This window comes from Leucoraja erinacea, chromosome 27, assembly GCF_028641065.1.
Source record: "Leucoraja erinacea ecotype New England chromosome 27, Leri_hhj_1, whole genome shotgun sequence".
Lineage (NCBI taxonomy): Eukaryota > Metazoa > Chordata > Chondrichthyes > Rajiformes > Rajidae > Leucoraja > Leucoraja erinaceus.
Genome location: NC_073403.1, coordinates 5,690,615 through 5,704,916, shown reverse-complemented (window position 1 = coordinate 5,704,916; position 14,302 = coordinate 5,690,615). Strand labels below are relative to the sequence as shown.

Genomic DNA, 14,302 nt, shown 5'->3' with positions numbered 1-14,302 from the left:
TGATTTTTTTCGCCGACTTGCCGGCACCTGTCATAGTCGCGGCAGGTCTCCAAAAATTTTCATTCCGTTGAAAATCCAGCGGCGACTACAAATAGGTATGACTCTGTGGGCGACCACTCACGACCATACACGCCGTGTCACCCTGCGACATGGTTGCCCAAAGAGTATGGTCATGAGAATAGACAATAGGTGCAGGAGTAGGCCATTCGGCCCTTCGAGTCAGCACCGCCATTCAATGTGATCATGGCCGATCATCCCCAATCAGTACCCCCGCGTTCCTGCCTTCTCCCCTGGCTCCGCTATTTTTAAGAGCCCTATCTAGCTCTCTCTTGAAAGCATCCAGAGAACCTGCCTCCAGCAGTTCTGAGGCAGAGAATTCCACAGACTCGCCACTCTCTGTGAGAAAAAGTGTTTCCTCATGAGTATGGTCCAGAACCAGGGGGCCACAGTTTAAGACTAAGGGGTAAGCCGCTTAGAAGGGAGATGAGGAAACGCTTTTCGAACGGAGATGAGGCGGCATCTCTGGAGAGAAGGTTCGGGTCGAGACTTTGAGAATAGGGAAGATTCAAACACGAGGACATGACTTCAGAATTAAGGGACAGAAGTTTAGGGGGAATATGAGGGGGAACTTCTTTACGCAGAGAGTGGTAGCGGTGTGGAATGAGCTTCCAGTGGAAGTGGTGGAGGCAGATTCATTGGTATCATTTAAAAATAAATTGGATAGGCATATGGATGAGAAGGGAATGGAGGGTTATGGTATGAGTGCAGGCAGGTGGGACTAAGGGGAAAAAAATTTGTTCAGCACGGACTTGTAGGGCCGAGATGGCCTGTTTCCGTGCTGTAATTGTTATATGGTTATATGGTTATATGGTTATATGGAGACCCTGATTCAGTTTCTCTGCACCATACCTCTGCGCTTCTTTTCCAGGTAGCCTTGCTTCAGAATGCTGGTCAACTCTTGAGGCGGGACCATGGTGATGTCTTCACATTGTGCTGAAACACATCACAACAAAGGCAGGGAAATCAATAGCTTGCAAAGCCCCAATAACGTTACATTTACATTCTCGGCAGAGATAGAAACCCTTGCTTTCCCTCTCCAGTTCAGTCTGACTGCCCCTGATTCCATTTTATCCCTGTTTACTTTGTTGTTTCATGTGTAGGAAGGAACAGCAGATGCTGGTTTACACCGAAGATAGACACAAAAAGCTGGAGTAACTCAGCGGGACAGGCGGCATCTCTGGAGAGAAGGAATGGGTGAGACCCATATTGGGTTGAGACCCTCCTAGCTAACAGTAGCTGAGGAGGGGGCTGGTTGGCTCTCCATTTTTTCCTTGATCTCCATCCTCTTTGGTGTCTCCTTCTCACACCTTACACTTCCTTATCTCTGAATCTCCCCCTCCTCCTCCCGACTCTCAGTCTGAAGTAGGGTCTCGACCCGAAACGTCACCCACTCCTCTCCAGAGATGCTGCCAGGCCTGCTGAGTTACTCCAGCGATTTGTGTGTCAATCTTTGGTTTAAACCAGCATCTGCAGTTCCTTCCTACACGAGTTCAGTTTAGTTTATTGTCACGTGTACCGAGATACAGTGAGGAGCTTTTTGTTGCGTGCTAACCAGTCAGCGGAAAGACAATACATGGTTACAATCGAGCTGTCCACAGTGCACAGATACATGATAAGGGAATAACATGAATAAGGTTTAGTGCAAGATAAAGTTCAGTAAAGTCCAATCAGAGATAGTCCGACAGTTTCCAATGAGGTAGACAGTATTTAAGTTCCGCTCTCTAGTTGGTGAGAAGATGGTTCAGTTGCCTGATAACAGCCGGGAAGAACCTGATGCATCTTCCCATCTCTCTCCACAACTCCCTGGTTCATTCATCCCTTCCCAGACAACTCGCCCTCTCCTCAGCTGCTTTCCCCGGATGCAACACCTGTCCCTATAACTCCTCCCTCACCTCCATCCAGGGAGCCCAGCGTTCCTTCCAGGTGAGACAGAGGTTCACCTCCTCCAACCTCATCTGCTGCATCTGCTGCTCCCAGAGTGGCCTGCTGTATGTACACCGGCAAGACCAAGTATAGACTCAATGACCATTTCGCTGAAACCCGACAAGGCCCACTGACTACCCTTCCCCCATTCCCACACTGGGCCTCCTCCATTGCCAGAGAGAGGCCAGATGCAAACTGGAGGAACAGCACCTCATATTCCACTTGGGCAGGCAGGATGGCGGGACTGTCATATGCTGAGAGAATGGAGCGGCTGGGCTTGTACACTCTGGAGTTTAGAAGGATGAGAGAGGATCTCATTGAAGCATATAAGATTGTTAAGGGCTTGGACACGCTAGAGGCTGGAAACATGTTCCCGATGTTGGGGGAGTCCAGAACCAGGGGCCACACAGTTTAAGAATAAGGAGTAAGCCATTTAGAACGGAGATGAGGAAACGCTTTTTCTCACAGAGAGTGGTAAGTCTGTGGAATTCTCTGCCTCATAGGGCGGTGGAGGCAGGTTCTCTGGATGCTTTCAAGAGAGAGCTAGATAGGGCTCTTAAAGATAGCGGAGTCAGGGGATATGGGGAGAAGGCAGGAACGGGGTACTGATTGGGAATGATCAGCCATGTTCACATTGAATGGCGGTGCTGGCTGGAAGGGCCGAATGGCCTCCACTCCTGCACCTTTTGTCTATTGTCTATTGTCTACTTTGTGTCGATCTTCCTTCCCACATCGAAGACAAACACAAAATGACCAAATGATGTGCAGGAAGGAACTGCCGATGCAGGTTTACACCGAAGATAGACTCTAAACGCTGGAGTCACTCAGCGGGACAGGCAGCAGCTCTGGAGAAAAGGAATGGGTGACGTTTCGGGTCAAGACCCTTCTTCAGACTTCCCTTCTCGCCAGAGATGCAGCCTGTCCCGCTGACCCACCCTGAGCGTTTTGTGTCCATCATTGAAATGAAGGTTCACCAGACTGATTCCTGGAATGTCAGGACTTTCATATGAAGAAAGACTGGATAGACTTGGCTTGTACTCGCTAGAATTTAGAAGATTGAGGGGGGATCTTATAGAAACTTACAAAATTCTTAGGGGGTTGGACAGGCTAGATGCAGGAAGATTGTTCCCGATGTTGGGGAAGTCCAGGACAAGGGGTCACAGTTTAAGGATCAAGGGGAAATCCTTTAGGACCGAGATGAGAAAAACATTTTTCACACAGAGAGTGGTGAGTCTCTGGAACTCTCTGCCACAGAAGGTAGTTGAGGCCAGTTCATTGGCTATATTTAAGAGGGAGTTAGATGTGGCCCTTGTGGCTAAAGGGATCAGAGGGTATGGAGAGAAGGCAGGTACGGGATACTGAGTTGGATGATCAGCCATGATCATATTGAATGGCGGTGCAGGCTCGAAGGGCAGAATGGCCTACTCCTGCACCTATTTTCTATGTTTTCTATGTTTCTATGAAAGCAGGCATTGTTTATGAACAAGCAATTTCCAGGTTGGACGAAATGAAAACCAAAACAATTTTAATAGCACTATAAAACAGCAATTGGAGAGCATTTGGCCGGTCATTCAGACAATGAGGAACTAAGGTTGCACAGAGTCTGTGTTCCAGGCAGTACTGGCAGCCAGCAGTCATCATTCCAAGCAAAGCGCCCTGTTAACAGCCATGGTGTTGGCATGCGTACTGTACTGCTGCAGGGTGAGCCAAGACATCCAGTCTAGCACAGAGCCAGATAATGTGTATACGAAGGAACTGCAGATGCTGGTTTATATTGATGATTGACACAAAATAGACAATAGACAATAGACAATAGGTGCAGGAGTAGGCCGTTTGGCCCTTCGAGCCAGCACTGCCATTCAATGTGATCATGGCTGATCATCCACAATCAGTACCCCGTTCCTGCCTTCTCCCCATTTCCCCTGACTCCACTATTTTTAAGAGCCCTATCTAGCTCTCTCTTGAAAGCATCCAGACAACCTGCCTCCACCGCCCTCTAAGGCAGAGAATTCCACAGACTCACCACTCTCTGTGAGAAAAAGTGTTTCCTCGTCTCCGTTCTAAATGCCTTAACCCTTATTCTTAAACTGTGTGTGTGGGTGCTGGTTCTGGACTCCCCCAACATCGGAACATGTTTCCTGCCTCTAGCGTGTCCAAACTCTTAACAATCTTATATGTTTCAATGAGATGCCCTCTCATCCTTCTGAACTCCAGAGTGTACAAGCCCAGCTGCTCCATTCTCTCAGCATATAACAGTCCCACCATCCCGGGAATTAACCTTGTAAACCTACGCTGCACTCCCTCAATAACAAGAATGTCCTTCCTCAGATTAGGGGACCAAAACTGCACACAATACTCCAGGTGTGGTCTCACTAGGGCTCTGTACAACTGCAGAAGGACCTGCAGTTCCTAAACTTGACTGCTCTTGATATAAAGGCCGACATGCCATTCGCTTTCTTCACTGCCTGCTGTACCTGCATGCTTACTTTCATAGACTGATGTACAAGGACCCCCAGATCCCGTTGTACTTCCCCTTTTCCCAACTTGACGCCAGTTAGATAGTAATCTGCCTTCCTGTTTTTGCTACCAAAGTGGAAAACCTCACATTTATCCGCATTAAACTTCATCTGCCATGCATCTGCCCACTCCCCCAACCTGTCCAAGTCATCCTGCATTCTCATAGCATCCTCCTCACAGTTCACACTGCCACCCAGCTTTGATTCATCTGCAAATTTGCTAATGTTACTTTGAATCCCTTCATCCAAATCCCTTCATCCTTTGTTTCCTGTCTGCCAACCACTTCTCTATCCATGTCAGCACTCTACCCCCAATACCATGTGCCCTAACTTTGCCCACTAATCTCCTATGTGGGACCTTATCAAATGCTTTCTGAGTCCAGGTACACTACATCCACTGGCTCTCCCTTGTCCATTTTCCTAGTTACATCCTCAAAAAATTCGACCTTTTTCGGTCTTCAAGGGACCAACTTTGGTCTTAACTAATTTTTTCCTCTTCACATACCTAAAGAAGCTTTTACTATCCTGCTATATATTCTTGGCTAGTTTACCTTCGTCCCTCATCTTTTCTCCCCGTATTGTCTTTTTAGTTATCTTCTGTTGGTCTTCAAACATTGCCCAATCCTCTTGCTTTCCGCTCATCTTTGCTACATTATACTTCTTCTCTTTTATTTTTATACTGTCCCTGACGTCTCTTGTCAGCCACGGTCGCCTCTTACTCCCCTTGGAATCTTTCTTCCTCCTGGGAATGAACTGATCCTGCATCTTCTGTATTATTCCTAGAGACACCTGCCATTGTTGTTCCACTGTCATCCCTGCTAGGGTATCTATCCAGTCAACTTTGGCCAGCTCTTCCCTCATGGCCCCATAGTCCCCTTTATTCAACTGTAACACCGACACCTCCGATCTACTCTTCTCCCTCTCCAATTGTAGAGAAAATGCTGGAGTAACCCAGCGGGACAGACAGCACCTCTAGAGAAAAGGAATAGGTGACTTTTCGGGCTAAGATAGGGCCCCGATTCTCAGTCTGAAGAAAGATCTCGGCCCGAAACGTCACCCATTCCTTTCCTCCAGAGACACTGCCAGTCCCGCTGAGTTACTCCAACTTTTTGTCTCCAGAACTACTGTTTGGCGGGCAGCATCTCTGGAGAACATGGATGGGTGATGCTTCAGGTCCGGACCAGTCTTCAGACTATTTTTAAGCTGAAGAAGGGTTCCGATCCAAAACATCACCTGTCCATGTTCTTCGGAGATGTTGCATGAGCTGGCACTCTGTGAGCTCTGATAGCGGTTGTGTTTTCAGCAAAGGCGAGGCTCTGGAGGCTGTAAGGCCACATTAAAGCAGACTGCAGATAGTAAATAATGTGTAGGAAGGAACTGCAGATGTGTAAGAAATAACTGCAGATGCAGTCTGAAGAAGGCTCGACCCGAAACGTCACCCATTCCCCCCCATTCCTTCTCTCCAGAGATGCTGCCTGTCCCGCTGAGTTACTCCAGCTATTTTTGTGTCTATCCTTGGTTTAAACCAGCGTCTGCAGCTCATTCCTACACAGAGATATATATTTTTCCATTTTATATTTTGCTTTTGGCTGGACACACACACACACGCACTCACGCACACACACACACACACACACACACACACACACACACACACACACGCATACAGAACACACACACACACACACAACACACACACACGAACACACACGAACACACACACAAACACACACACACACACACACACACACACACACACGCACGCACACACGCACGCACACACACATACTCACACACACACACACACGAACACACACACACGAACACAAACACACACACACACACACACACGCACACACACACACATACACATACACACACACACACACACGAACACACACACACGAACACACACACACACACACACACAACACACACACACGAACACACACACACACACACACACACACACACACACACACACACACACACACACACACACACACACACACACACACACACACACACACACACACACACACACCACACACACACTGTGGGCCAGAGAGGAGAGATTGTGCACTGGGCGGCTGGCATTAATATACACGGTTTAAAGAACATGGCATCACCCAGAGACCGGCCTCTCTCAGCCAGCATCGCTTCAGCAGTTTAACATCATTGCTTGCGGAGCGGCTGTGTTTTGGAGCAGGGCACAGGTTCCCTGGGACCCCGAAACAAATCTCTTGCATAAATCATCGCGTGCAGGTCCTGGTAATTCAATGAAATAAGCTGCAGAATTGAAAGCTTCATCCTGATGCATTAAAAGATCAATTAAGAGCAGCAAACCCTGCAGACACGAGCAGCGCCGCACCGCATTTGATATCTCTGATTGGACTCTTTGTTATGTATGTGCAGGTTAATGGTGCGAGCACAGCCCTGCATCTAAACCCACACGCGCACACGCTCAGTTTATTTCCTTCGTGTTATCGTTTTTTTTTATATCATTATTAGTTTGCTTTTTGAAACCGTTTCCCTTCTTTCCGAAACAGTTGGTTGTCCAATGCATATTGAGCGATGCAATCATACAGGCCAGCACACTAAACACTCTGCTGCTGCGATTAACAACAGTTCCAGGCACCTGCAGTCTCAGCAGTCCACACCTAGGCTGTGCCAGGCTGCGAGCAGATTGTTATTTATTTTACCCCCCCACCCCCACCCCCCCCACTCTCTCCTGCACTGGGATCTAGGCTCTGCAAGTGCCAGCTGCCTTCGATCACTGGCTAGCCAGCTACTGGATAACTCATGTACAGGAAGGGAGCTCAGGGCCAAAGATCCTATAGCGAGCATGATCGTTCACTCGACGAAAAAGACATAGTACGGTCTGCCATAATGACTTTCGACCAGTGGCTCTAACACCCATAGTAATGAAGTGTTTTGAGCGACTGGTTATGCAGCATATCAAAAATAGTCTACCTGCCGACCTAGACCCTCTGCAGTTCGCCTACAGAGCCAACCGATCCACAGAGGGCGCAGTCTCAACAACACTGAACCTCGTACTGTCACACCTTGATCGGAAAAATACTCACGCCAGGATCCTCTTCATAGACTTCAGCTCTGCGTTTAACACAGTCATTCCGCAGCAGCTGGTGGAGAAGTTGGAGCTATTGGGGGTTGATGCTGGCACATGCAACTGGGTCCTGAACTTTCTATCGCAACGGCAGCAGACAGTCAGGGTGGGCAGTAGGACATCAAAAACCATAGCCGTGAGCACTGGCTCACCCCCAAGGCTGTGTCCTAAGCCCCCCTGCTGTTTAGTCCGCTGACACACGACTGTACTGCTAGACTCAATAACAACTTCATCAACAAGTTCGCTGATGACACAACAGTGGTGGGTCTCATCAGTGACAATGATGAGTCGGCGTACAGGATGGAGGTGGAGCTGCTCACAGGATGGTGCAAATCCAACAACCTCATTCTCAACGTGGGAAAAACTAAGGAGATGGTGGTTGACTTCGGGAGGGCGGGAAAACAACACCATACACCTCTGCACATCGATGGAGCTGGAAAGGGTCAGCAGCGTGAAGTTCCTAGGACTCCATCTGTCAGATGACCTGACGTCCACGGCCAACACCACAGCACTGGTCAAGAGAGCCCAGCAGCGACTACACCCTCTCCGAAGACTACGGAAAGCAGGTCTCCCCACCACACATCTACGGACTTTTTATAGGGGGACAGTCGAGAGCACATTAACCAACGGCATCACTTCCTGGTTCGGGAGCTGCAAGGCGTACGAACGGCACCAACTAGACAGGATTGTGAAGACCGCCAGCAGGATTATTGGTGCTCCACTCCCTTTCCTGCTGGACATATACAGGAAGAGATGTATCAGCAGAGCCATCTCCATCATCAAAGACCCCTACCACCCATCGCATCACATATTCTCCATCCTGCCATCTGGGAAGAGGTACAGGAGCATTAGCTGCAAAACCAGCAGGATGCTCCTCAGCTTCTTCCCGCAGGCTATAAGACTGATAAACGGACTTTGCCCCCTGCCAAAGTATCGCGCACCAACCACCAACCTGGACACACTGCAGCAGAGCCACTGTCGTGCCGCTGCCGATCGGAACGCCTGTTGATGTTTAGTAGAGAGTAGAGTGTTAATTTGTTCATGATATATGTATTTTTATTTCTATTTATTTTTACTGCACACTGAATGGACACTGGTTGAGCAACGTTTTTTTGTTTCCTCTGGGTATGTGAGTACTCAGGAAAATGACAATAAAGATATACAATACAATCTCTTGAAAACATCCAGTGAATTGGCTTCCACTGCCTTCTGTGGCAGAGAATCCCACAGATTCACAACTCTCTGGGTGAAGAAACTTTGTCCTCATCTCAGTCCTAACTGCCCCCCCCCCCCCCCCCTTTATTCTTAAACTGTGACCCCTGGTTCTGAACTCCCCCAACACCGGGAACATGTTTCCTGCAGTTACAGTAAGTGAAAATCTAGCTGGCAAGCAGGATGCTTTCTCCAACCACCCCCATTTGAAGGCCACTATCTTCCACCGTTTCTACAAGTGCTTGGTACCTACTTCCAGCAGCCACTGGTTGTCCTCCAGGATGCACCGAACCGCACTTATGCGATCTTTTGGGCGACTACAAGCGACAATGGCAACAATTTTTGCTGTCGGAGGTTGTCGTAGGTCAATGCTAGTAAAACTAGTCCCTGACAGTCGCCTAAAGAGTCGCCTCAGTGGGACAGCCCCTTACGTGCGTGGGAATAGCGTAGATCAGGAGAGCCGTGACCAGCTACCCTACTCGTTGTCCAGCCCACTCTCCAAGTCGCGGATAGACACAAAAAGGCGGAGTAACATCACAATTTCCTCTCTGTGTCTGTGGAGCGACTCCAAGCACCAGAGGCCCATTGATCTGTGGCGCGGCTCGATACGTGATTGGCTTTGTGGGGGATCAGAGCCAGATGTCACCATGTCCCGGCAACCGGCCCTACACAGCCCTGCTAGCCCGACAGGGTTCAGTTTAGAGACACGGCGCAGAAACAGGCCCTTCGGCCCACCGAGTCCGCACTGACCAGCGATCAGATGCAACGAGACCTGGGTGTCATGGTACACCAATCATTGAAAGTAGGCATGCAGGTGCAGCAGGCAGTGAAGAAAGCGAATGGTATGTTAGCATTCATAACAAAAGGATTTGAGTATAGGAGCAGGGAGGTTCTACTGCAGTTATACAGGGTCTTGGTGAGACCACACCTGGAGTATTGCGTACAGTTTTGGTCTCCTTATCTGAGGAAAGATATTATGTAAAAGAATATGTGTGTTATGATTGTGTTTATAATTTGTTTGGTTGTTTTGTTGTTTGTCTTTTGCACAAAAGTCCGCGAGCATTGTCACTTTCATTTCACTGCACATCTCGTATGTGTATGTGACAAATAAACTTGACTTGACTTGACTTGGCTTGACATTCTTGCCATAGAGGGAGTACAGGGATGGTTCACCAGACTGATTCCTGGGATGTCAGGACTTTCATATGAAGAAAGACTCTCGGCTTGTACTTGCTAGAATTTAGAAGATTGAGGGGGGATCTTATAGAAACTTACAAAATTCTTAAGGGGTTGGACAGGCTAGATGCAGGAAGATTGTTCCCGTTGTTGGGGAAGTCCAAAACTAGGGGTCACAGTTTAAGGAATATGGGGAAATCTTTTAGAACTGAGATGAGGAAAACATTTTTCACACAGAGTGGTGAATCTGTGGAATTCTCTGCCACAGAAGGTAGTTGAGGCCAGTTCATTGGCTATATTTAAGAGGGAGTTAGATGTGGCCCTTGTGGCTAAAGGTATCAGGGGGTATGGAGAGAAGGCAGGTACAAGATACTGAGTTGGATGATCAGCCATGATCATATTGAATGGCGGTGCAGGCTCGAAGGGCCGAATGGCCTACTCCTGCACCTATTCTCTATGTCTCTATGTTTCTATCCCCGCACATTAACACTATCCTACACACACTAGCGACAATTTACACTGAGACCAAGCCAATTAACCAGACATTCAGTCTGAAGAAAGGCCTTGACCCGAAACGTCACCCACTCCTTCCCTCCAGAGATGCTGCCTGACCCGCTGAGTTACTCCAGCACTTTGTGTCCATCGGTTTAAACCAGCATCTGCAGTTCCTTCCTACACGTGTCCCTGTCCAACTGCTGTCTAAATGTCATTGTGGCAATTTCAAGTGTGGGATGATGACAAGAGTGTTTAGTTGTTACGTGCAGTGACACCAGGACAATGACATTCTCAGTTGCTGCACCTTAACAGGTCGGTTAAAGCAGCAACACACAGATACAGCCCACACCCCCTCCGTGACACACTGGTCAACCTGAGGAGCACCTTCAGCAACAGACTGGTTCCACCAAGATGCAGCACAGATCGCCACAGGAGATCCTTCTTCCCTGTGGCCATCAAACTGTACAACCCCCCACCCCCCCCCAAATCTTTGCACATCCCCAATCTTTTCCGCTCGTCACTAATTTCATTACATGCTTCATATATTTTGTATTTTTGTGTTTTACGACTGTTGGCAGATAAATAAAGTTCTGTCGTATCGTATCGTATCGTATCGTATCGTATCGTATCGTATCGTGCCGTACGGTCTCCCCGTGACCTGCGTGGGTTTTCTCCGAGATCTTCGGTTTCCTCCCACACTCCAAAGACGTGCAGGTTTGCAGGTCAATTGGTTGCGTGTGCAGGATGGCGTCACTGTGCGGGGATCGCTGGTCGGTGCAGAATCGTCGGGCTGAAGGGCCTGTCTCCGCGCTGTGTCTCTAACCTAAACTAAACAATGAAGTCTTGTGTGTTTCCAGCCGTTGCTTCGTTGTCCTTTGAAGTTTGTCTCAGACATCAGGCTAACAGGTTTCCAGGGGGGGTTTGCAGACTTTTCAACTCAGCGGCCAGGCTTGAGAAGTCACTGAAGAGACTCTTCCTCCCTTCCTTTGATAACGTGTGCTATACATGCGGGAGATGCCAGCATGTGCTGCAACTCGGTAGGGTTGCCCCTTGCTCATTGTGGTCACGGCCGTTAGACTGAGGGTGTTGTTGCAACAGGGAGAGGGTCTGAACAGTGGGGCATCGGTAGAGTTGCTGCCTTACAAAATTCTTAAGGGGTTGGACAGGCTAGATGCAGGAAGATTGTTCCCGATGTTGGGGAAGTCCAGGATAAGGATAAAGGGGGAAATCCTTTCGGACCGAGATGAGAAAAACATTTTTTCACACAGAAAGTGGTGAATCTCTGGAACTCTCTGCCACAGAAGGTAGTTGAGGCCACAGTTCATTGGCTATATTTAAGAGGGAGTTAGATGTGGCCCTTGTGGCTAAAGGGGATCAGGGGGTATGGAGAGAAGGCAGGTACAGGATACTGAGTTGGATGATCAGCCATGATCATATTGAATGGCGGTGCAGGCTCGAAGGGCCGAATGGCCTACTCCTGCACCTATTGTCTATGTTTCTACGTTTCTATGTTACCGCTCCAGAGGCCCCACAGCAGAAGCGTCCACGTGGCGGGGCTGGAAACTGGAAGTATCCTGAGCTAATTCTGCTACCACCATCATCTATTGCAACGAGTGATGGCTCCCACTGATTGTCGCCGGAAGCTTGCGTCCTTTTCAGGACGGACGATGATAGCGATGTCAATATTTGTAACAAGAGGGACACGAAAAGAAGAAGGAAGCGTCAGGGACCCGGGTTCGATCCTGACCACGGGTGCTGTCTGTACGGAGTTTGCACGTTCTCCCCGCTCGTTCGTCCGCTCGTGTGTGTCAGACGTTGTTGCTCGCTGTTGGCTTCTGTCGTTGTCCAACACGTTGACAGCATTGTCGCCCGACGCCTCACAGAGTGCATCAGTAGACAATAGACAATAGGTGCAGGAGTAGAGGCCATTCGGCCCTTCGAGCCAGCACGCCATTCAACGTGATCATGGCTGATCATCCCCAATCAGTACCCCGTTCCTGCCTTCTCCCCATATCCCCTGACTCCGCTATTTTCAAGAGCCCTATCTAGCTCTCTCTTGAAAGCATCCAGAGAACCTGCCTCCACCACCCTCTGAGGCAGAGAATTCCACAGACTCACCACTCTCTGTGAGAAAAAGTGTTTCCTCGTCTCCCTTCTAAATGGATTACTCCTTATTCTTAAACTGTGTGGCCCCTGGTTCTGGACTCCCCCATCATCGGGGACATGTTTACTGCCTCTAGCGTGTCCAAGCCCTTAACAATGTTATATGTTTCAATGAGATACCCTCTCATCCTTCTAAACTCCAGAGTGTACAAGCCCAGCTGCTCCATTCTCTTAGCATATGTCAGTCCCGCCACCCCGGGAATTAACCTTTTGAACTTGCGCTGCACTCCCTCAATAGCACGAATGTCCTTCCTCAAATTAGGCGACCAAAACTGCACACAATATGTGGCGCATCGTGTCTTGTCGCTTCCAGCGATGGCCACCAGGAGGCTTCTGTCATGATCGCGTGGGTTTTCCCTGGGTGCTCAGGCTTCCTCCCGCCCTCTAAAGGCGTGCAGGATTGTGGTTTAGATGGATCAGGTAAAGAGATAGGGAGGGGTGGCGGGGCTGAGGGGATCACTGTTTCAGAGCTGCAGGGAGGAGATGCGGTCCACACTCACATTTGATCATAAGGATGAGAACTCTGACACCACATGATGGGTCTGGGCAAAGGGTTCCTAGCTGAGGGGGGCTCACTGACCACCACCTCCACACCCCACATCCATTCAGGGACATAGAAACATAGAAATTAGGTGCAGGAGTAGGCCATTCGGCCCTTCGAGCCTGCTCCGCCATTCAATATGATCATGGCTGATCATCCAACTCAGTATGCTGTACCTGCCTTCTCTCCATACCCCCTGATCCCCTTAGCCACAAGGGCCACATCTAACTCCCTCTTAAATATAGCCAATGAACTGGCCTCAACTACCCTCTGTGGCCGAGAGTTCCAGAGATTCACCACTCTCTGTGTGAAAAAAGTTCTTCTCATCTCGGTTTTAAAGGATTCCCCCCTTATCCTTAAGCTGTGACCCCTTGTCCTGGACTTCCCTAACATCGGGAACAATCTTCCTGCATCTAGCCTGTCCAACCCCTTAAGAATTTTGTAAGTTTCTATAAGATCCCCTCTCAATCTCCTAAATTCTAGAGAGTATAAACCAAGTCTATCCAGTCTTTCTTCATATGAAAGTCCTGACATCCCAGGAATCAGTCTGGTGAACCTTCTCTGCACTCCCTCTATGGCAATAATGTCCTTCCTCAGATTTGGAGACCAAAACTGTACGCAATACTCCAGGTGTGGTCTCACCAAGACCCTGTACAACTGCAGTAGAACCTCCCTGCTCCTATACTCAAAAGACAGGCTTGTATTCACTGGAGTTTAGAAGGATGAGGGGGGTGATCTTATAGAAACTTATATAAAATTATAAAAGGACAGGACAAGCTAGATGCAGGAAAAATGTTCCCAATGTTGGGCGAGTCCAGAACCTGGGGCCACAGTCTTAGAATAAAGGGGAGGTCATTTAAGACTGAGGTGAGAAAAAACTTTTTCACCCAGAGAGTTGTGAATTTATGGAATTCCCTGCCACAGAGGGCAGTGGAGGCCAAGTCACTGGATGGATTTAAGAGAGAGTTAGTTAGAGCTCTAGGGGCTAGTGGAGTCAAGGGATGTGGGGAGAAGGCGGGCACGGGTTATTGATTGGGGACGATCAGCCATGATCACAATGAATGGCGGTGCTGGCTCGAAGGGCCGAAT

At 48.8% G+C, this 14,302-nt stretch overlaps 1 protein-coding gene across 1 annotated transcript in view; it reads right to left on the bottom strand.

Annotated features, from left to right (window-relative positions):
- Window positions 1–14,302, bottom strand: part of LOC129710131 (src kinase-associated phosphoprotein 2-like) — a 295,021-nt gene that overhangs the window by 110,361 nt on the left and 170,358 nt on the right. Inside the window, exon 5 of the mRNA XM_055656879.1 lies at window positions 910–993. Coding sequence (XP_055512854.1) covers window positions 910–993 — 84 coding nt within the window. The remainder of the gene's footprint in view (window positions 1–909; window positions 994–14,302) is intronic.